Source organism: Heloderma suspectum, chromosome 10 (genome assembly GCF_057233095.1).
Source record: "Heloderma suspectum isolate Gila_16-S chromosome 10, 16-S_ref, whole genome shotgun sequence".
NCBI classification, from domain to species: domain Eukaryota; kingdom Metazoa; phylum Chordata; class Lepidosauria; order Squamata; family Helodermatidae; genus Heloderma; species Heloderma suspectum.
Window position 1 is genome coordinate 4650917 of NC_139467.1, and position 22690 is coordinate 4673606.

A 22690-nucleotide genomic window follows, 5' to 3' on the forward strand; every position below is an offset into this window, starting at 1 on the left:
GTTGAGTGTTCCAGATTTGTTGGCATATTGAGTGCAGCACTTTAACAGCATCATCTTTTAGGATCTTAAATAGCTCAGCTGGAATACTGTCATCTCCACTAGCTTTGTTGTTAGTAATGCTTCCTAAGCCCCCCTTGACTTCACTCTCTTGGATGTCCGGCTCAAGTTCAGTGACCGCACTCTCATGGCTATCAGGGACATTAAGGTCTTTCCTGTATAGTTCTTCTGTGTATTCTTTCCACCTCTTCTTAATCTCATCTTCTTCTGTTAGGTCCCTGCCTTCTTTGTCCTTTATCATGCCCGTCTTTGCACAAAACGTTCCCTTGAGATCTCCGATTTTCTTGAAGAAATCTCTAGTCTTTCCCATTCTGTTGTTTTCTTCGATTTCTTTGCATTGTTCATTTAAGAAGGCCTTCTTGTCTCTCCTTGCTGTTCTCTGGAACTCTGCATTCGGTTGGGTATATCTTCCCCTTTCTCCTTTGCTTTTCACTTGCCTTCTTTCCTCAGCTACTTGTAAAGCCTCATCAGAGAGCCACTTTGCTTTCTTGCATTTCTTTTTCTTTGGGATGGATTTAGTTGTTGCTTTGTTGTTAGTAATGCTTCCTAAGGCCCCCTTGACTTCACTCTCTAGGATGTCCGGCTCAAGTTCAGTGAGTGCACTATCAAGACTATCCGGGACATTAAGATCTTTCCTGTATAGTTCTTCTGTGTATTCTTTCCACCTCTTCTTAATCTCATCTGCTTCTAAATTTACAGACATTGATATAAATTAGCCTATGCAGATGTGTATCTCATGGGCAAGGGCCCCAAATTATTTAAGTGCCTAGCAACACCTCTGCATCATGGTGACATTTCCTTGGGAAAACGTGATCTGTGGGCAGTTAAGGATGGACCTGCAGCCAAAGTCCATGATCACCGCGAGAGCAGCAGGAGATGGGGCAGCAGCAAGCAGGCCTAGTGTCATTTCTTGGGCCAGCATGGGAACCCCGAGGCCTACGGAGACTGATGCTGCCCCCCTCAGCATAATTTTTTCTTCCTTTGGAAAACGTTTTATAGTCAGGGTGTATCCACCCGAGCACGTGCATGGATACAGATACCCTGTTTATTGTTTTTATTTTAAATATATAGTGTTATCTAAATCAAAATGATGTTTGTTCCCAATTAAATGTATTTAGCATCAGGTAGCAGAAGCAAACTTCATTTTATCCCTGTGGTCACAACAGTGCTATGATGTAAGTGACTTTAAAATGCAAAACTGCACATGTTCAGAGCTTCTTCTTTTTTTAAGTCAGTTGGCACTCTTGTTTTATTTTTGCTCTAATGTATCAGGAATGTAGAAGGAGAGGGGTGGGTGCTTCAAAACTGAAGTAATACAAAATGGCCCTCTAGACACCCCCCCCCCCCAAAAGGTCACTACGTCATTGATTTATGAGGGCAGACTTTAGGCTTGCAGGATCTACTTTGTTTTTTCCTAGAAACCCAATGTCCATCAACCAGGAGGAAAGGTTCCTCCTGTGCAAGCACCGGGTCATTACTGACCCCTAGAGGGACGCCAGTTGCGCTGGCATTTTCATGGCAGACTGTAGTGGGGTGGTTTGCCATTGCCTTCCCCAGTTGTGACTACCTTTCCCCCAGCAAGCTGGGTAGTCATTTTACTGACCTCGGAAGGATGGAAGGCTGAGTCAACCTGAGCCTGCTACCCAAGACCCGGCTTCTGCTGGGATCGAACTGAGGTCGTGGGGATAGTTTCAGTTGCAATACTGCCGCCTACCACTCTGCACCACACGAGGCTCTTCCATCAACCAGACCCAAATATAAAATGGTGGCTCAGATGGGTGGAGCCAGATGTAAAATGGTGGCACAGGGGCGGAGCCAATGATCTACTAGCGTTACCCCATGCGCTACACAGTGGGATGATCAACGTCTGAGTTACTACTAATCAAAGTTTCCAGCAGCTTAATTGAGATGCAGGAAGAACAATGCTTTTTCTTGTATTGTTAAACAATTGGGAGTCAAAAATTCTTGCCAGTCTAATGCAGGTAGTCTGGCAATCTATGAGTGGATCTTGAAGTGGGAGGACACTCCGGTAGGGATGTGTGTGTATCTTTTGGGGTGGCTCAACCTTACTGTGGGATTCATACCCCCATTTCCTTATTTGTAATTGTAATCTGGACTCAGCACACGTTATGTGTTGCACAAAAATGGTTATTTTGATTGGACAGAATTGTTTATCTGGAAAGGGATGGTCCCCCAGTCATGGAGAAATGACAGAAGGCAGCCCAAAGCTTATCTGGGAGTGGGGAGGAAACAGGCCCTTTCCATGTTTGCTGACTGAGCTTTGTTTCAAACTTTTGTGCAAATAAGGAACTGGGAACTAGTAACTAACCATAGAAAAGGCACTCTGTCCGTGCTTAAAGGGACTTGATTTCTTATGCTTAGGCTGCGGTCTTATGTGGTAGGGCTTATGTGGTAGCCATTTTTTTCTTCAAGGCTAATGTTATTCCTGTCACCACCTTTCACAAGCCAGGCACTCATAGGAATCCCCTGTGCTTGCTGGAGGATGCTAGGAGTTGAAGTCCTACACACTGGAGAGTACCTGGCTGGGGAAGGGTGCTTTAAGCCCCAGATTTCACATCTATTTCTGGCCTTTTGCCTGCTGCTTCTGCTGGCCTGTGCATTTTCAAGCAAAGACCCTGTGGCAGCGAAATGTACTATAAAAAGGCCATCTGACATTGCAGCTGTTGGCACAATAAGCAAGAGAATACTGTTCAGCCATCCTTATGGCTCTGCTCAAACTGGGACAAGCTAAGATCAGAAGGAGAGGGGGACTTTTTTTCCCTTTTGTGTACCTGGAGAGAGTTGGTTCTATAAGGATTCAGAAGCTGGGCTTCAAGCCCTGAAAGGTGTGAACCAGAAAGAGTGCCTCTGAACATGTTCAGAGAGCTTTCACACCCAAGCTGCCTCCATCCATATTTTATTCGCAGATGGGGGTGGGGTCCAGTTCAAAATAAGGGTAACGTCAAACAACTGCAAGACGGGCATCTTTTATTTTTAGAACTGGGACAAAGGAGCTTGTAAATTGCTGCTGTTACCTCATGGCATTTTAAACCTGTACTGATCTTATCAACCAAGCCTGTTACTCAGTTAAAGGAATGTCAGCTAGTTAATAAATTATAACACGATTAATCCTGAAGCAATCATTTTGAAGAGGTATACATGTTTCAATGGTGCCTGTATTTAAATGGAGCCCCCTTAGGAGAGGTATTCCCTCCTGTGTGCGAGCTAAGGGGGAATGATGCTTCCTGTCATCTGCAGTTTTTAGAAGTACTGAATCATTCTTACTGTAACATATAAAGTGCATTGCCTGATTCATCCGGAATGCTGTGTTAACTGATTTAAAATATGTCTTATTTCAGTAATTTAAATCAGGGTGCAATCCTATGCATGTTTAGACAGAAAAAAGTCCTACAACTCCAGCATGGCTGGCTGGGGAATCCTGGGAGTTGTAGAATGTTTTTCTGTCTAAACGTACACAGGATTGCACCCTTAAAAAGTTAGATCCCTAATGCCAACATACTTAAAAAAAAATCTTGATTACTTAATGCAGAATAATAGCCACCCCATGACTCTGAAAACTAATGGTCTATAGATTAGGATCCCCACTTGATCTATAGACACATTTTGAAAAGGGGAAAGATTCACCTTGACTTGGAGTGCCAAATCTATTTATTTCTTCCTGGGTGGGCTCCCACGCCTCTTAAGATGATGGAAGAAAACTTCCCCTGCTGGATTTCACCCTATCCTTGCAGCCTCTGGTGCTAGTAGGTAATTCCAGTCCTGGAATTTAGGCATGTAGTTTGGGTCATTTGTCTCCCTTTCCCATAATACTAGAATCCAAAGAGGTCCTCCCATGAAGCTGATTGGTGGGGGATTTAGGACAGATCACAGGGAGTTCTTCTTCACACAGCACAGTCAAACTATGGACTTCCCCGCCACAGGACATAGGGATGGCCACCACTTTGGAGGGCTTTAAGAGGGGGTTAGACAAATTCCTGGAGGAGAAGGCTATCAATGGCTACTAGCCCTGAGGGCTCTATGCTCTCTCCAGTACCAGAGGCAGTATGCCTAGGTATACTGGCTGCTGGGGAACATGGGCAGGTGGGTGCTGCTGCGCTCATGCCCTGCTTGTGGGTTCCCTGTGGGCAGCTGGTCGGCCACCATGTGAACAGAATGCTGGACTAGATGGACCCTTGGCCGGATCTGGCGGGGCTCTTGTTTTTATGACATTTCACTCCCCAAATTCAAATGCACCTATGAACCACCAGCCCTGAAGAAAGGGGCTGTGAAGGGCCTGGCTGGCTGCCATTTCCATGTGGGGGAAGTTAAGGCGTAGTGGTCAGAGCAATAATGCTTAGGTGCAGGAGCAGACAAGCCCATGCCCTCCGGATGTTTTGACTGCAACTCCCGTCATCCCTAACCATTGCTCATGCTGCCTGGGGCTGATGGGAGTTGTGAAAACACCTGGAGGGCACGAGGGTGCCTACTCCTGGATTAGGGTGTTGCTAGAATGCAGGGTTAGGGACCAGGCTGCCTGGCATTTGCTTGTGAGGAAAAATAAGAACACCGTGTTGCAGAAACTACACACACAGAATACCATTAACCTTTGCTCTGAGCAGTGGTGCCATTGCAGCAGGACTTTGGGACAGAAGTCAAGAGCCCCGCTCAGCAAAATGCGCAGGAGCCCGGCCCAAACACAGCAGAGCTGTCTTGACCACTTTTTGGAGTAAGTGAAGTAAATACATATTACATCTAATGAGGCCCCACCCCAGCCCCTCTTTACAACCAGGCTGTGGAGGCTGGTGCCTCCAATGTCGGTGGGGCGGCGAGTCCGCTCCGGGTTTCAGTCAGAACTCTAAAGGAGCTCTCCGAGCTCCTTTAGAGTTCTGACTGAAACCCGGAGTGGACTCGCTGCCCCACCGACATCAGAGGCACCAGCCTCCACTGCAACCAACAAGACCATTAAGTCCAAGCTCTAAAATTGCCTGCACCCCTGCGTTTGAGAGTGGAGCCTTGAGAGGGGAGCAAATCCGTGATTCCAGCTCTGGAAGGGGGAAGTGGTGTGGAAAATGTGCTTCGTGGCTTGCAGGCGCATGTTTGGGTTTGGGCTGGGGACCGACAGAGTTGTGCACTGTGGCACAAGGGGAGGAATTCCTCCCTAGCCGTTTCGGAGGGAGCTGGTGTGCCTAGGAAACGGGGGGGGGGGGAGTCGCAACCTGGCACCTAAATTTCCTTGTTCCCTTATTGTTTGGGGAGAGGGGTGCATAGAGCTGTGGGACAACAGAAACCCTTCGGGCTTCTCCCCTTTGGTACCCGGAAGGCTATGACATCCAACAGTTAGGGAATGGAGTTGATAGAAATTGGCAACCTTGGGTTAAACCCTCAGCCTTCATCCATGCCCCCCTCCTCCTCCATCCCTGCCTTCTCACCTCCCCACCCTCCCCTATCCAGCACAGCAGGTGAGTTTGCATGTGCCAAGCTAAACTGATGTCAGGCCATGCAGCTCCCAGCTTCCCGACATCTTGGCAGTGCCCTCCACACAGCACTGTCTGATGCTTTCCCCATGGGGGAGGGGGCTCCAGCTGTGACTGGCATCCCCCCTCTCAGATACTCCCCTGCAGGCCCCCTCCCCTTACCTGATGTGTGCCCTGGCCAAGCTCCCCCACCTCTCCCAGCGGCTGCTTCTTCCTCTCTTGTCCGCTCACAAAGCTGACCATCGGCTGGTGCAGCCCTTAGAGCGAAGACAGTGGCACAGCCCATCCCCTCAACCCCCCCGACCGGTTGCCATGGCAACCTGACTGCTAGAGGGGCATTGATGGGTTGTGCAGAATGAAGGGGGTGGGATGATGGGGGGGTGTGGAAGCGCGAGGAAGACATGCACGTACGCAGACACACATATCATATGCTCTTTGCCTGATGCGCCGAGAGCCATAAGGGTGCTCACCCCGTGCGCCCCCCCCCTTCCGGAAAGGGTTTGTTCATGGAGAGAGCCTAATGGAGAGTGCTCTGGGACCCATCCTGCTTTGGAGAAAGGGGATGAAGCACCTCTGCCCCCTCTCATTTGGAGGCAGTGTGGTCTAATGGATAAAGGGATGGAGGAGGTGGGGGGGGATCTGCTTTTGAGGGCCTTGGAGCCCAAACACCCAACCTCAGCTTTTCCCATCTGTAAAAATTTGCTGCAATCGCAAATTATGTGCCTCTGCGCAGGTCTTTCTTTGTCGTCCCCTTTACAGACACAGCTGCTTCTGACCGAAGGGGCTTCTGCAGTTAATTTGTCCATATTTTTTTATATTTTAATGCTTTCAAGTTCAACTTACAGTCCAACGACATCTGGAGAGCCACATCTCCCATCATGCTGGCAAAGGCTGATGGGAGCGGCAGTCCAATGACTTCTGAAGGGCCCCATGTTGCCCACCCGGTCCAAGGTAGTTCTACTGAACACACAGGGAGAGCGTATGAATCATACAGGCTTCTGGCCTAAATAGGGACCCTAATCCCCTTTGAGGATCCAAGGGCGAAACTGGTGCACTCTTCCACGTGTGTCTCAAGATCTGGGCTGCACCCCACCCGTGCCTGCCATGAACACAGGCAACATCAGACCGCTTTTTCTCCTCTTAATTAGAAAACCTTTAATGCCAAATATATTAAATAAGTAGCAGGCTGAGCGAAGATATCAATACCTCTGCAAAGCGGAGACTTACACCATTCATGACATGGCCTAGGCCGGCCTGCCCGATCCTGGCACCCTCCAGATGTGTTGGACTACAACTCCCATAATCCCTCTGCCAGCATAGTTAGCTGGGGCTTATGGGAGTGGTAGTCCAACACAGTTGGAGGGCGCCAGGATCAGGCAGGCTGGCCAAGGGGAAGACGTTGGCTGGCCTGAGCGGAAAGCAGATCTCCAGGTGTTTTGGAAGTCAACTCCCAGCATTCCTGACCATTGGCCTTGCTAGCAGGGGCTTCTGGGAGTTGAATTCCAAAGCATGCGGAGATCTGCCTTCTGCCCACCCCTGAAGCACATACTTAATGTAGAGTGGAGATTGTAATTCAGGCGAGGCCCTCTGTTCAAAAGGCAAGGAGACATCACCTATGGCGCTCAGGGCCACAGGAAGATGCACAGGCTACTTGCACAGGCTGCTTTTTTAAAAAAAGATCAGAGACATTCGCAGAGGAGGACTCTGTCTAGCATACCCTATTAGGCTTGGAAGCTAGGTACGGAAACACTCGCGCACAGAAGCAGTTCTCTCTTGGTTCACCAGAAGCTGGAGCCCGTCTCCGAGGGGACGCAAGCCGCCGTCCGACCAGAGGCGCAATTCCCAGAAGGCCTGGAGGAGCCGCCGGGACTCCCACAGACAACAGCCTTGCCTACCAGTCCATCAGAAAGGGTCCCTGTGCCACCACCTTGGCTAAGTGGGCGGTGGCCCGCTGTACTTCAGCATGAGGTGGAAAGACCTGGCGTAGCCATTAGTCTGCAGGCAGGAGGGCTCGGAGGGGGAGGAGGGGACGCATAACAGGAGCAGCAGCAGCGAGACGGCGGCAAAGAGCAGCAGCAGCCTGTTCCGCAGGGCGGGAATTCCAGGGAGCCTCCAGAAAGCCAAGGGCTGTGGTGCGTTACATCTGGAAGGACAAGAGCCAGACCCATAAATCTGCAAAGTGTTCGGAGGTCAGTTGTTGGGATGCTGCTCTGAATGGAAAGGTATTATAGAGCTGTGATACATTCACCCGTATATAAATAAAAGCCAGGCCTGCCGAAGCGTTAGTTTTTCTACATTCGTCATGCTCTCGTCATTCCCTACACACGGCTGCTTACGGTTTCTTTAGACAATGTTGCGACCCTCCAATTTTGCTTCTGTTTGTAAACAGCACTTTCTGCAAGTTGTTTTAGAGCAGGGAAAATGGGGTATTATTTCTGATTGGCAAAAGAGCACGCAATTTCCTCTTGTGCATTTGTGCTATTCCGTATACCACAGCACCACCTAGAGGTTACGTAGTGGAAAAGCAGGAAACGCTGCTCACATAGTGCTCATCTCAATTCTGCAACCAAACCAAAAATAGATGCAGAGGATTAACAGCCTCGTGTAGACAAGCCCTGAGATTAAAGGGTATCTAGATTGCAGTCAAGTCTGTAGGTACTCTGAGCCCACAGAAAACATTGAAATCAGTGTCAAGGTAATGTAAACTCCATTATCTGAATCAGTTATTTGAATATATCATCCTTCCTCAGCCTAGCTCTCTCCATAGCTGGCTGGGGGGTTCTGGGAATTGTAGTCCAACACAGCTAGAGAGAGCCAGGTTGGGGAAGGATGCAATAAGTTACTCCTTTTTTCTGCCAAACAGAAAAAAAAGGAGAGCTGTAGCTCAGTGGCAGAGCCCCTGCTTTGCTTGCAGAAGGTCCCAGGGTCAATTCCTGGCATCTCCAGGTAGGACAAGGAAAGAATCCTGCCTGAAACCCTAGAGAGCCGCTGCCGCATGTTCACATTGACAACCATGGGCTGGATGGACCCAGGGTCTTATTCTGTATAAAGCAGCTTCTGTGTTCCTAGGAAAGGAAAGTTACGTGTATTTACTCTGCTGGATTAATTTGTGTAGGGCTGTAATCTTTTATTGGTTAGAATGATTGCAAACCTTTTAACAGACAAGGCACCCCTAATTTATCATGTACATTATTTTAAAATGTTAATTGTTTGTAATACAGCTACTTATAAAAATTGTGGCAGCCCCCCCGCTTCACTCTCACACAGGACAGCAAGAGTCTGCTGTGACATATATGTACAACATCTAAAAACAAATAATTTTTTCCCTTCAAAACCATATCAGCCATATGCAAACTTATACAATTTAATTGTGGTTTTAACTGATCAATCAACTAAGATTTAAGAACATAAGAAGAGCCATGCTGGATCAGACCAAAGGTACAGCATTCCGTTCACACAGTGGCCATTTCTTTGATCAGGAGACAACCATAGTAATTTGACACTGAAATTTCACCTAAACTGACATTTTAATTTATCTTTTTTATTTCTTTGTTTGGGGGGCAGTTTCAAGCAAAGCCTATTAAGGCTTTGGACAAAACCAATGAAATTTCTCCGGAAGGGTTCCTACATCGCTGCTCATTTGGCACCAGGCATTCTGGCTTTCGAAGAGGGGGTTACATGGGTCTGCCTTACCTTCCAATATGAGAGATACTGGGGCTCACACCTGCTGGAAGCCACGAATTCTGTGGGGCCCTGAAACCCAGATGGAGGGCCAGCCCTGCCACTGGGGAGAGCGCGTCTGGCAGGCAGTTGATGCTGGGGCAGGTTGAGGTAGTGGCCAGTCGCCCATAAGCTAGCCTGCTCCCTCTAGGTGAGGCATAGGACTCTGTCCTGCCACCAGTCTCAAAGTAAGACTCAACTGCCAGTCCGGACAGATTCTATATGTGGGATGGGGACCGCCATCTTGTATTTTGCCTCAGGCAGCAAAATGTCTCGGCGTGGACCTTGCTGTGGATATTCAGTTACAAAGGAAAGACAGCCTGTAGACACAACCTGGTGCCCTCCAGATATTTTGGACGACAACTCCCAGCATTCCTCACCATTGGCCATGCTGGGGAGGGCTGACGGGGGTTGAAGTCCCAAACATCTGGAGAGCACCACCAGATTGGAGAAGGCTGCCATAGACAAAGGTGGTTGGACAAATTCCTGGAGGAAAAGGCTATCAACGGCTACTAGTCCTGATGGCTATGTGCTACCTCCAGTACCAGAGGCAGTGAGCCTGTGTGCACCAGTTGCTGGGGAACATGGGCAGGACGGTGCTGTTGCGCTCATGCCCTGCTTGTGGGTTCCTGGTCAACAGGTGATTGGCCACTGTGCGAACAGAATGCTGGACTAGAGGGACCCTTGGTCTGATCCAGCAGGGCTCTTCTTATGTTCTTATCTGGAGGGAGATTGGGGAAGTCTGTATTTGTCTGGATTTCAAAAGAGAGGTGCACACACCCTTGAAGGCTACATCCAGACAGAAACTTCCTCAGTGACTATAACCCTGAAGCAATTATATGGATGTTAATTTGCCAGCTCTTTAAACAGCTACAATGGGTGCTGGTCTACTCCTGAGCACAATTAAAAGAGCTTTTCTACACGAGGCATTTATTGTGCACTGGTGATTCCTTACTCACGGTTGTTTATGGGTTCTTTAGATGACGTCATGATCCTCCAGCTTTACTTCTGTTTTTTAAGAGCACTTTCTTGGATTTTTTTTAGAATTATTTCTGATGGCAAAAGAAAAGGTATTTTCCTACTTGTGCATTTGTGCTAATCTGCTACAGCACAGCACCACCTAGGGGTTATGTAGTGGGAAAGCAGGAAAGGAAAAGCTCTTTGTACAGAGCTCGGATCTCAGTTCTGTGATGAAACTGAAAGCAGATACAGAGATTAACAGCCTCATGGAGAAAAGCGCGCAGTGCTGGCGATTACCTCTAAAAGCCCTGCCTGAACTCTGCATTCACCATCGGAGGCCCTCCTCAGTATCATCTAAAGTTAAGCAGGAGATGCCTGGGGCCATTTTGATGGCACCCAGTCTGCAGAATGCCCTCCCAAGAGAGGCACGTAACACAATTTGCCGTAATTTAGTGCTCAGTTTTATGGCCTTCTTTTAATTGCTGTTTTATTCTTGAAGGATTTTTTTAAATTCTGTTTTTGTCATTTTGTTGTGTGCCTCCCTGAGTTTTCTTTACTGAAGGGTGTGTGTTTGTTAGAAATCTTCTAAATCTGGTTCCCCAACCTGGTGCCCTCCAGGTATGTTCTATGGCAACTTCCACGCTGGCTAGGGATGATGGGAGTTGTAGTCCAATACTTCTGGTGGGCACCAGATTGGGAAAGGATGTTCTACTGTAAATACATAGAGAAACAAAGGTGTTGGGGCAAGGGACCTGAAAACGAGACACCAGGGGCCTCCTTCCACGCTCTTCTTCTGCCTCTCAGGTGGGACAGGGTGCAGGTGCAGGATAGGTGCAGCACAGGTGCTCTCAGGTGCAGCACAGGGGCGGGGTGGACTTGCCATCCCAGAAACTGTGATACAGGAATATGTGTTTTTAAAAACGGAAGCGTCAAGAGGCCTCTTACCTGTTCTCAATGGTTATTGCAATTTCTGCTGATGGGGAGCTGGGCTGTTTCTTCTTGGAGATCTAAGAACAGATGTAATGCAACAGGAGGGGGGGAAATCAGGCAGCGCAAAGAGAAGCAGGGTCTGTCTCTTTGAGTTTCCTTCTAGAACGCTGTTTTACAGCACAGCAAATGCATTCAGGCACTTGTCTGGCCCAGCCTTCTATAAGAGGAGAGAGAGGTGGCCAGAGCTTGAGACTGCTGGAGAAAACAAGCGGTGGGATCCAGATTTAAGCTGGATCAACTGTGACAGCTGAAGTGGACTTCCCCATCCCATCTGGCCCCCTGAAAACAGTACACAGAGAGTCAGGAGACCCTGTATGGGGTGGGCTGTGGTGTGGGGCAGCAGTGGGATCCCCAAAAATCGGCAAACGGACCTTCCAGAACCTGGATCTGGATTGGCAGGGCCCATAGCTCAGTGGCCGATCCCCTGCTTTGCATGCAGAAGTCCCAGGTTCAACCCCCATTATTTCCAGGTAGGGCTGGAAAGAATCCTGCCTGAAGTCCTGGAGAGCCGTGGCTGCCAGTCGGTTTCGACAATACCGGGCTAGGTGGACCCACAGTCTCACTCGGCATAAAGCAGCTTCCTATGATCCAACCCAAGCTCTGTGAGCCCCCTAAACCCAGGTGTGTGGGGAATGGCTGTGGTTATTCAGTCATGAGGGAAAGGCTCTCTGTACGTGGTCAGGAGCTTCTCCCTTATAGCTTCAAAATCTCCCAGCCAAATTGCTTTGGTTTCACTCTTCAGTTGCTCACCAAGACGGTTCAGTCGACAAGCCTCAAGCTGCATTCTGGGATGATCCTACCTGCCAATCACTCACCAAACCAGGCTGGGTGGTGAGGGCCGGTCTGGCTTTCTTTTTTGTCCGCTGTGGTGGCTTCTGCCGCTGGGCTCGCTGCCCGCCTGCCGGGGATGTCACCCCCAGCTGCAGCTCCGTGGGAGGCCAGGGAAGGCGCACGCATGATCCAATGCCCTGCAAAGGGAAGAAAAGAGGTGGCTGGCTGGGCAGAGCTGATGTCGCTAGACCAGCAGAGGCTCCTTCGCGCAACACACGCCCGCACCCATCAAGCGTCCGCACTGGATATGCCCCACAGTGCACGGGGTGTGAGAAAAGAACCATAATGCAATGGCCCCGAAGGTATGCAGTGGCCTTCTGGGAGAGCAGCCCTGGCTGCTGTCAGCATTCCCCATCCCCCCAGCGCACACGCTCAGGCAATCTGACACCGGACACCCAAATCAGTGAGATTTCTTTATTGCAGGAAATCCCACGGCAAAAGCTTAATGGTTCCACTCTTCAGAAATCATATAGCTGATGGTCAGTATCTATAGGCTCTCTGCAATTCCAGAACAGTCCAAAGCTAAACACTAGTACCATTACTGAGATCCTCATCAAGGTGGTTTCCCTATTGCCATCTCCACGGTTCCGAACACAAGGGAAGGGACTCGGGATTCCTGGCGTTCCTAACCCAGGCAATCCTTACATGGGGTTCCAAACCACAGACAAGGAATGGGAATGATTCCTGGAATGACCCCTCAGCCAATCATGGGATAAATTCTCGAAAGGCCTAAACGAAACCACACCCATAGAGAGTCCAACTTTGAATCTTTTGTCGATAACTCCAGGCTACATGGTCGAGGCCTATCAAGACCAAGGGAAGGGTAAACCCACACCCGCAAGGAGTTCCGTGCCGCCACTTTCGCACTGGTAACTCCGCACTGAATGCGTCCAGGCAGAGGAAAGTCCAAAAGTCGTAGATCAAACCCAGCCTGCCAGTATGCTGACCTGACGACAAACAAGACTCACAATCCAAACAAGACTCACAAGCAAACGGGAGTTGAAGTCTATGAAAAGCCTCACGGTACTTTTCATGGCATGTCTTTAGCAATCCAAAGTTCCAATTAAGGGAGAGCCCATGTGCAGAGTGCCTCCAAAAGCCCAGATGATGATGGATCCAAACAGAGAAGGCTTCAGGCAATGAAGACGAGACGTTCCTAGCAAAGGCTCTTTGCCTTTGCATCAGCTTAGAAGGGAAGGCGTGACTGTAAGACACCCCCTCCGGATCCCTTGACAGATACGGGCCTTTATTCTTTCCGCAAGGCCCCTGTCTAAACGGGGCGTCAGCGCGCAGCTCTCCAGCACTGATGCTCCATCCTGGGCGACCCTTCTGCAAACCCCACCCCGCCTCTGCCAGGTTCTCACGGACAGCTTCCAGCCTCCCCGCCTGCCAAGGCCAGACCAGCAGGTGGACAGGGAGGGGGGCGACTCCCCCCGGCCCTGCTCTGAGGACACCGACAGAGACAAGCTCACACCGATTCCGGCATTCCAGAGGCTGACAAGGCCCAGCCCTTCCAGGCTGCTGCTGATCACATCCTGGCTATAACCTACACGGCCCACGGCAGTGCTGGAGCCGGGCCTTGACAGCTGCGCGCACACAGGAAAGTCGGAAGCTGCCTTATACCGAGTCAGACCGTTGGTCCGTCTAGCTCAGTAGTGCTGACTCTGACCGGAAGCAGCTCTCCAGGGTTTTAGACGGGAGTTTCTCCTGCCCTCCCTGGAGATGCTGGGGATCGAACCTGGGCCCTTCTGCATGCAGAGCAGGGGCTCGACCACTGAGCTACAAAGGAAGGCAAGGCACGCACACAGAGGCCTGGTTTGCGCAGACGATGAGCTGTGGCACGTGCCAGGCACCATTTCGAATATGTGACCCCTGATTGGGGGGTTGCCGTGTTGTGCAAACCTGGCCACCCTGGGTTATTTGAGAGTTAAACCACCCTTGCAAACCTCAGTGGCTTTGCTGAAATGGCCACGTAAATTGCTCCCATGAACGAGTAGATTGCACCCAGAAGAGCTCCCGATATAGTTTAACCAGTTTACACCCATGCTCTAAACACAACTAAGATCACAAGCTTGGCAGGCAAAAGGTCCCAGGTTCAATCCCCAGCATCTCTGGGTATGGCTGCCAAAGTCCCCTGCCAGAAATCTTGGGGAGTTGCTGCCAGTCAATGGCTGGGTTCACACAACACAACAACCCACACTCAAAGTTGAGTATGCGATGAAGCATGGGTTGTCATTGGAATGGGGGTTGTTGTGTTGTCTGAACCAAGCTGTGCTAACAAACCATGGTTTGTTAACCATGAACAACCCATGAAGAGAACCCATGGTTTGTTGTTGGGTTGTGAACTGTGGGTTGACTGTGGTTAACAAACCATGGTTGTTAGGACAGCTGGGTTCAGACCACACAACAACGCCTGTTCCAATGACAACCCATGCTTCAACCCATACTCAACCTTGAGTGTGGGTTGTCCCAGCCAATGTGGACGTTACTAAGGTAGATGGATCTGTGGTCTGACTCAGTATTAGGCAGCTCCATAGGTTCTCTACACACTGCGATGATCTGGTTCCACCCCATCAGAAGAGCTTACTTGTTCTGTCTCTGCTGGTGCTCCCATCTTCTCCTGGCAGTTCTGGCCCAGCCAGGTCTCAATACGTTTGGGGTCAAATCCCATCGGTTCTATCGGGCGGCAGCTTCCTTTCTCCGCAAGCAGATTTGAGGGATGCTCTAGCTCCCATGGATGTGAATTTCCTACCAGAGAGGGCAACCCAGTTGAAAGCCTGCCCTAAAAATGGAGCTTTAGTCTCCAGAGTAGTTGGCCTCTGACCATTGGAAGCATGATAAGAATTAACAATTAATTCAAAGGCAGATACAGACAGCTTTGGGCACTGAATCTCAGAAAGAAGAGAGGGAACATCATGTGTTTCAATGGAGTTTGTGCAGGAGAACATCCCACCAGATTGCAGCCCCTCAACTCCAGCAACGATGATTATTAGTTGATATTGGGCACTATGATACCGAAGGCCCTGTTCCATGGACTGGACCTCTGAAACTGTGGGCAACACCAGGAGGGCATCTCCTGATGAGCACCGGAACTGAGCTGGCTGGCTATCAGGCAATCTCTTAAGTGACAGGCAGAAATTCACAGCCTCCCCCCCCCCCACCCCCAATGGCTGGTTAGATTTACTAATCAGCCTTTTCTTTAAGAAGGGAATGGAAGTCACTGAACGGTAAATTTGCCAACTTACCAGAAGGGCATCTTTTTATTTTCTGATCTGTTCCAGACCAATTCACCTGTTCCCAGTCTTCTCGGAAGCCATTTTGTGCCTGTGAAGTTGCCAGACAATTCAAAAAATGAGGGGGCAATGATGAAAGAGGCTCCTACTCTTGTCCAAAATACTTTCTGCAGACCTACACATATCTGCACACTAAAGATATTGCAATAAGCTCATAAAGACAATACTGCTTGGAGACAGTTTAGTCTCTCTCAGCTCTCTGAGAAGGCTAAATTTTTCTCCTGCTTGGCTTTAAACACAAGCTAGCTAGCTCATCCTGGAGACGGCTGCTTTTCTGATAGATAGTCCAAGGCTCAAGTGGCCTTTCCAAACAAAACTTGCCCATCTGTTGTACAGCTTCACACACAAGACTCCTTCCTTTCTCCTCCTTCCACCACACCTCTCTGCCTGTGCCTGGCCAGTTTTATATTTTTCCCTTTGCAGCTTGGGCTCATTAGCTGCACGTGACAGCCAGCTCCCACCTCTTTTGGGAATGCCAGAATTACATTCAGGTGGAGTAGCGAGGCTAGCCAAGCACGGCCTCCCACAGATATTAAGCCAGCTTGATTTAGGAGAGGAGATGTCTACTGAAAGCTATTAATCACATTAGTGGAATGGAACTTCCAAGTTCAACAACAGGCTACCTTTTACTGCTTGCTGCTGGAGGTCAACAAGAGGGGAAAGCTATAACCAGTGGAAGCTGGTGGCTCTGATGTCAGTGGGGCAGTATATCTGCTCTGCACTTTGGAGAGCTCCTTTAGAGTTCTGACTGGTTCTGACTGAAACCCGGAGTAGATTCACCACCCCACAGACATCAGATCCACCAGCCTCCACTGGCTATAACTTTCATGCCCTGTCTTGTGAGCACCCAGGGCCATTTGGTTGCCCACCTGGCAATGTAATGCTGGTTTATTCTGGCAAGACAGTTTTTGTGTTTTCTTATACTCTCCAATGTGGTTTTGAACCCCCACCCACTATCCTTATTGTCTCACCAACATGAAAGTAAAATTGAGGCAGGTGTTGTTGTTTTTAACATGTTTGAGTTCATTCCTATCCTATTCCTGATTATATCCTCAGAGCAATAAAATTAAGGCTTCAGTCCTATGCATACTTTCTTGGAAGTAAATTCCATTGAATTCAGTTGCATTTATTCCTGAGTAACCACACACAGGACTAAACCACATGATGCATCATGCTATTGCCATGAACTGTAAATTCAAGTCTCACATCTTCTATTCAGTCTGTAAAATCTCACTTAGGCACCCCTGCCACAAAAGGAGTGAAGAAGGTCTTGCAAGGTTTGGTCTTTGAATGTTAATTGTTCACTTGCAAACAAGGTAAGGTCTTGCAAGAAGCTCTACTTTGATCTATCAGCTCAGGTTTTGCAAGACGATTTGCTTGCTCACAGGGGAACCGAGGCCTTCCAACATACCTCTGCTTTGACGTAGTGAGCTCAGCTCTTGGAAAGAACCCCTTCATTGCCAGCAACCACTTTCAGGAAACCTCAATTAAACTTATTAAGCTGGCAAAAAGAAAAGTGAGATTCCAGGATGGGAGAACCAGAGTTCATGTACGTTTGGGGTGCGGGGAGTTATTTGGTACAGACTAACAACAGGGCAACTGATAATATTTTGTGAGTATGTCTTTTCTTTAAAATGGAAACATGGGATGATGACAATGCTCCTTCTGCCAGGCCCGGGGCTTACGACCCACTGCCCCTCTCTGCCAGCCCTTCCCCAGTACTTACACAGAAGCCTTCTTGGCTGCCACACCTCAAAGGCAAAGAATGGGACACCCAACCAGAGGATGATTTGCACCTTCCGTGAGGTTCTTCCCACTGGCCCACTCCTGCAAGGCGGTAAAGCAGGCGAAAGGAATCTAAGTCCTTCTGAGCTATAAACAACCTTCTGAGAATCCGAGCTTTCTTTTTCAAAAATCAAGCTTCTAGCCCTTGTGGCTGGCTTACAGGAGGATGCCTCGTAAAAGCTCTGAAAAGCTTCAGGATGACCAGGGTGCTGAATGTGTTGGGCGCAGGCACTTTACTGCTCTGCATTGGTTTGTGCTTCCCAACCCTGATGGCCAGAAGAAGCTGAATGCAAAAAATACATTGAGGTACTTATTTTATACATTTCAATCCCACCCTCCCGTGAACATTTCCAATGCGGTTTACAGTACAAGAAAATAAAACTCAACAGCAGCAATAATATCAGAGAAATAATAAAAGCAGCAATTCGATAAAGAAGCAGGTGCCACAAGATTTGGGTGGGGGGCACACCAGAAAGAAGCCAAGAGATGTGAATTTGCAAGGATAGATATGATGGGAAAAGCTGCACTTGGCAAAATTCTGCCGTCTGTGATTTTTTCTTTGTCCCTGACAAAGGAGCTCAGGGTGGTGTATGTGCTTCGGCCCACACCCTTATCCTTACAACACCTCTGAGGAGGCAAGCTAGGCTGAGACAAAGTGTGGCTGGCCCACAGCCAGTGGGCTTCATGGCAGAGTAGGGATTTGAACCAGATTTTCCCTCGTCCTAGTTTAGCACCCTGACCCAGCCTTCCCCAACCTGTTACCCACCAGAAATGATGGGCTTCAACTCCCATCATCCCCAGCCAGCGTGGCCAATGGAATGCTGGGAGTTGTAGGCCAAAATATCTGGAGGGCACCAGGTTGGGGAAGGTGGTCTAACCATCCCTAACCAGGAATGACTAGTCTTCATGAATGTGGTGGAAGACTCAGAAACGTGAGGGCACCATTGGATGGCTTCAGGTCTTGAGACTTGCGAGGAAGGCTCAGCCAATGTTCAGCAGGTCTGAAACACGGGGGCAAGTCTCTAGCCAGCTCTGTGCCCTAAGCGAGGGACCCACAGGCTCCTCTCTCATGTGGGCCCTGCCTACCTGTGATGGCGCTGTAGTATGAGGAGTCCTCTTCGTCGTGGGATGTGGACCCCCCGACATCCACTGAGGGATCCCACTCCAGATCCATGGTTCCCCCTACACTGGGAGCCCCCCGTTTGCAGCGGAGGAAGGGCACTTTCTTTGGGGTGGACTGGCACAGAGGACTGGCTGGAGGCAGGGGTCTTCCAGCATCACCAGGATCTAATTCCAGGGATTCTTCCGTGAAGCAGTCGGACTCCAAGTCGCTGTCCCGGTCCGACAGCCACTCATCCTCAAAGACCTGGGAACAGGATATAGTCAGGCTGACTTTGTTATCAGTTACATTGGAACTGCATATTTGGAAGAGCTGTCATCCAGTTAAAGCAGGGGTGTTGAACCTCAGGCCCACAGGCCAAATCCAGCCCTCTTGGGAACAAATCCAGCAATGCAGGATTGGGCAAAGTCCTGAGCCCCGTAACCCAGCAGGCCTCCAACGGACCACCCAGAGAGCGGCAAGAGAGGCCCTCCTCATTTGCCCACCTGTGAAGGCTATTAGGGGGCAACCACACAAGAGAGGGCCTTTTCTGCAGTGGTCCCACACCTCTGGAATAAGTTGCCATTGGGGCTCTGCCAGGTCTCATCATTGTAGGCATTTAAGGAGGCCCTGAAAGTGTACCACTTCACTCTGGCCTTCCCCTGGTTAAGTTTTATCAGGCTGGGTTGTAGTTGCAGTTGTATGTAGTAGGTTTTGTTTTTATGCTGCTGTTGCTTGTTTTTTAGGATGTTTGCTGCTGTTGCTGTTTTTACTGTTTGTATTACTGTATTGGTTTTATTATGTGAGTTTTATTGTCGTACTGCTTCTATTCTTTTTATTGCTGTATCGGTTTTTATTATGTGAGTCTTATTGTTGTACGCTGCCTTGGGAGGGCTCCTGCCCTGAAAGGTAGCCCAGAAATGTTGTAACTAAATAAAATGTGCGCCTTAGATTGCTCACACGAAGTTCATGTTACACCTAGCTTGGCCCTAATAAATCATGGACATTTAGCAGATTTGTGTGCAGCATCTTGTTTTTCATAATCTACTCTCCTTCTTGCAGTCATGGTGATAGACCAGGATTTCTGTAAGCAATGAGCCCCTGGACCAGCAGAAATTTTGCTCAGCTGCCAGCCTTGTCTTCGGAGATTTGCCCACACACCCTCAAGTATATCTTCACACAGCCTTAAGGGCTAGAAACGTGCATTTGGTAAGCAAGTAAATAAAAGCCGAGATTCTCAGAGTGCTGAATTCTGCACCCCAGTAACAACTTCTGTGCTTCTATAGTGCCATTCAGACATGCAAGTCATCACTTGATGCTGCAGGTCGTCAATGCCCGTGTGGATGGAACCTAATCATAACATTCCAAGTCTCACTCTCCATAGTGCCCTGAGCCTGGCACACCAGCTTTCCCCACTCCCCTCCCCAAGCAAGGGAGACGCTGTGCATACCAGCCTCATGCTGACCAGGTGCCAGCGGAAGAGGAACACCCTGCGGAAGACCTCCTGGCAGAAACAGCTCAGGTCCTGCAGCTCCTCCTCCAAGATTTCAGCATCCTCCGGCTGGCTTTTCTGGATCAAAGATTCCCCGCGCACCAGCAGACGGTCGACGCGCTCTGCATTGGCTTGTACATCTTGCTGGAATGCCTGGACACCAAGGAAAAAGGCAAAGCATCATCAGGAATTGGGGAGGGTGCAGTTATCCCTGCGGAGAACTACAGGTGTCCATCTTCCACATGTTCTCAGGCCTCCTGGGCCAGAATACCGAATCTCATTCCTAGTGTGGAACTTAGCAGGTGGGAGACACAGCTTTACGGTGTTCTGCAGGGGTTTGGCAGTTTGTGGCCCACAACTCCCATCAGGCCTAGCCAGCATAGCCAATGGTGAGGGATCATGGGAGTTGTGGGCCAAGACATCTGGAGGGCCACAAGTTGCCCATCCCTGGAGTAGCGGTTCAAACCTGTTTGGAAACCACACACTTTTCAACGTACATCACCCCATACATATGGGGATGGGTACCGGTTGCGTATACTCTGGGCAAAACAACAGATTACAAATAGGAACACAAATTGTGCTGCAAATCAACCCAAATCCCATGCCACGAAAAGCTGGATCTGGCACCCTATTTAAAGTAAGCACACCTGCATAGCCTGAACAATCCCTCTTCATCATAGGGGATTGGAATGTCAAAGTAGGAAGTCAAGAAATAACCGGGATAACAGGCAAGCATGGCCTTGGTGTACAGAATGAAGCAGGACAAAGGCTAATAGAATTTTGCCAAGAGAACACACTGATCATAGCAAACACTCTTTTCCAACAGCACAAGAGGCGACTCTACACATGGACATCACCAGACGGTCAGTATCGAAATCGGATTGATTATGTCCTTTGCAGCCAAAGATGGAGAAGCTCCATACAGTCAGTCAAAACAAGACCTGGAGCTGACTGTGGCTCAGATCATGAGCTGCTTCTTGCAAAATTTTGGCTTAAATTGAAGAACGTAGGGAAAACCACTTCAGGTATGACCTAAATCATATCCCTTATGAATATACAGTGGAGATGATGAATAGATTTAAGGGATTAGAACTGATAGACAGAGTGCCTGAGGAACTATGGACGGAGGTCCATAACATTGTTCAGGAGGCAGCAACTCAATCCATCCCAAAGAAAAAGAAATGCAAGAAAGCAAAGTGGCTGTCTGATGAGGCTTTAAAAGTAGCTGAGGAAAGAAGGGAAGCGAAAAGCAAGGGAGAAAGGGGAAGATATATCCAACTGAACGCAGATTTCCAGAGAATAGCAAGGAGAGACAAGAAGGCCTTCTTAAATGAACAATGCAAAGAAATCGAGGAAAACAATAGAATGGGAAAGACTAGAGATATTTTCAAGAAAACTGGAGATCTCAAGGGAACGTTTTGTGCAAAGACGGGCATGATGAAGGACAAAGAAGGCAGGGACCTAACAGAAGCAGATGAGATTAAGAAGAGGTGGAAAGAATACACAGAAGAACTCTACAGGAAAGATCTTAATGTCCCTGATAGCCATGATAGCGCGGTCACTGAACTTGAGCCGGACATCTTCAAGAGTGAAGTCAAATGGGCCTTAGGAAGCATTAGTAACAACAAAGCTAGCGGAGATGACAGTATTCGAGCTGAGCTATTTAAAATCCTAAAAGATGATGCTGTTAAAGTGCTGCACTCAATATGCCAACAAATTTGGAACACTCCACAGTAGCCACAAGACGGGAAAAGGTCAGTTTACATTCCAATTCCAAAGAAGGACAATGCCAAAGAGTGTTCAAACTACCGTACAATTGCGCTCATTTCACATGCCAGCAAGGTTATGCTCAAAATCCTACAAGCTAGGCTTCAGGAGTATGTGAACCGAGAACTACCAGAAGTACAAGCTGGGTTTCAAAGAGGCAGAGGAACTAGAGATCAAGTCGCCAACATTCGCTGGATCATGGAGAAAGCAAGAGAATTCCAGAAAACCGTCTGTTTCTGCTTCATTAACTACACTAAAGCCTTTGATTGTGTGGATTACAACAAACTCTGGCAAATTCTTAAGGAGATGGGAGTACCATACCACCTTACCTGTCTCCTGAGAAACTGTACGAGGGTCAAGAAGCAACAGTAAGAACCGGACATGGAACAACCGATTGGTTCCAAATTGGGAAAGGAGTACGACAAGGCTGCATATTGTCGCCCTGCTTATTTAACTTATAGGAAGAGTACATCATGAGAAACGCTGGGTTGGATGAATCACAGGTCGGAATTAAGATTGCCGGGAGAATAATGAACAACCTCAAATATGCAGATGATACCACCCTAATGGCAGAAAGCGAAGAGGATCTAAAGAGCCTCTTGTTGAGGGTGAAAGTGGAGAGTGCAAAAGCTGGCTTGAAACTTAACATTAAAAAAACTAAGATCATGGCATCTGGCCCCATCACTTCCTGGCATATGGAAGGGGAAGAAATGGAAGCAGTGACAGATTTTATTTTCTGGGGCTCCAAGATCACCGCAGTCGGTGACTGTAGCCATGAAATTAAAAGACGCTTGCTCCTTGGGAGGAAAGCTATGGCAAACCTAGACAGCATAGTAAGAAGCAAAGACATCACCTTGCCGACAAAGGTCCGTCTAATCAAACCTATGGTTTTCCCAGTAGTAACATATGGCTGTAAGAGTTGGACTGTAAGGAAGGCTGAGCTCCAAAGAATTGATGCTTTCGAACTGTGGTGCTGGAGAAGACTCTTACAAGTCCCCTGGACTGCAAGGAGGTCAAATCAGTCCATCCTAAAGGAAATCAACCCTGACTGCTCATTGGAAGGACAGATACTGATGCTGAAGCTCAAATGTTTTGGCCACCTAATGCGAGGAGAAAACTCTCTGGAAAAGACCCTGATGCTGGGAAAGACTGAAGGCAAAAGGAGAAGGGGATGGCAGAGGATGAGATGGCTAGAGAGTATCACCGATGCAATGAATATGAA

The 22690-nt window shown here is 48.7% G+C and overlaps 1 protein-coding gene across 6 annotated transcripts in view; it reads right to left on the reverse strand.

Moving 5' to 3' along the window:
• Positions 1-6318: 6318 nt before the first annotated feature.
• Positions 6319-22690, reverse strand: part of SYNE4 (spectrin repeat containing nuclear envelope family member 4) — a 39417-nt gene continuing 23045 nt past the window's right edge. For 3 of the 6 annotated variants that reach the window (XM_084814711.1, XM_084814713.1, XM_084814715.1), the window contains 8 exons: positions 19660-19854; positions 18197-18476; positions 17052-17152; positions 15278-15356; positions 14620-14780; positions 12002-12169; positions 11157-11218; positions 6319-7674 (listed from right to left, as the gene is read on the reverse strand). In XM_084814711.1, coding sequence (XP_084670837.1) covers positions 7464-7674; positions 11157-11218; positions 12002-12169; positions 14620-14780; positions 15278-15356; positions 17052-17152; positions 18197-18476; positions 19660-19854 — 1257 coding nt within the window. In that variant the 3' untranslated portion in view covers positions 6319-7463. The remainder of the gene's footprint in view (positions 7675-11156; positions 11219-12001; positions 12170-14619; positions 14781-15277; positions 15357-17051; positions 17153-18196; positions 18477-19659; positions 19855-22690) is intronic. The other 3 variants (XM_084814712.1, XM_084814716.1, XM_084814717.1) reach the window with 1 other exon arrangement.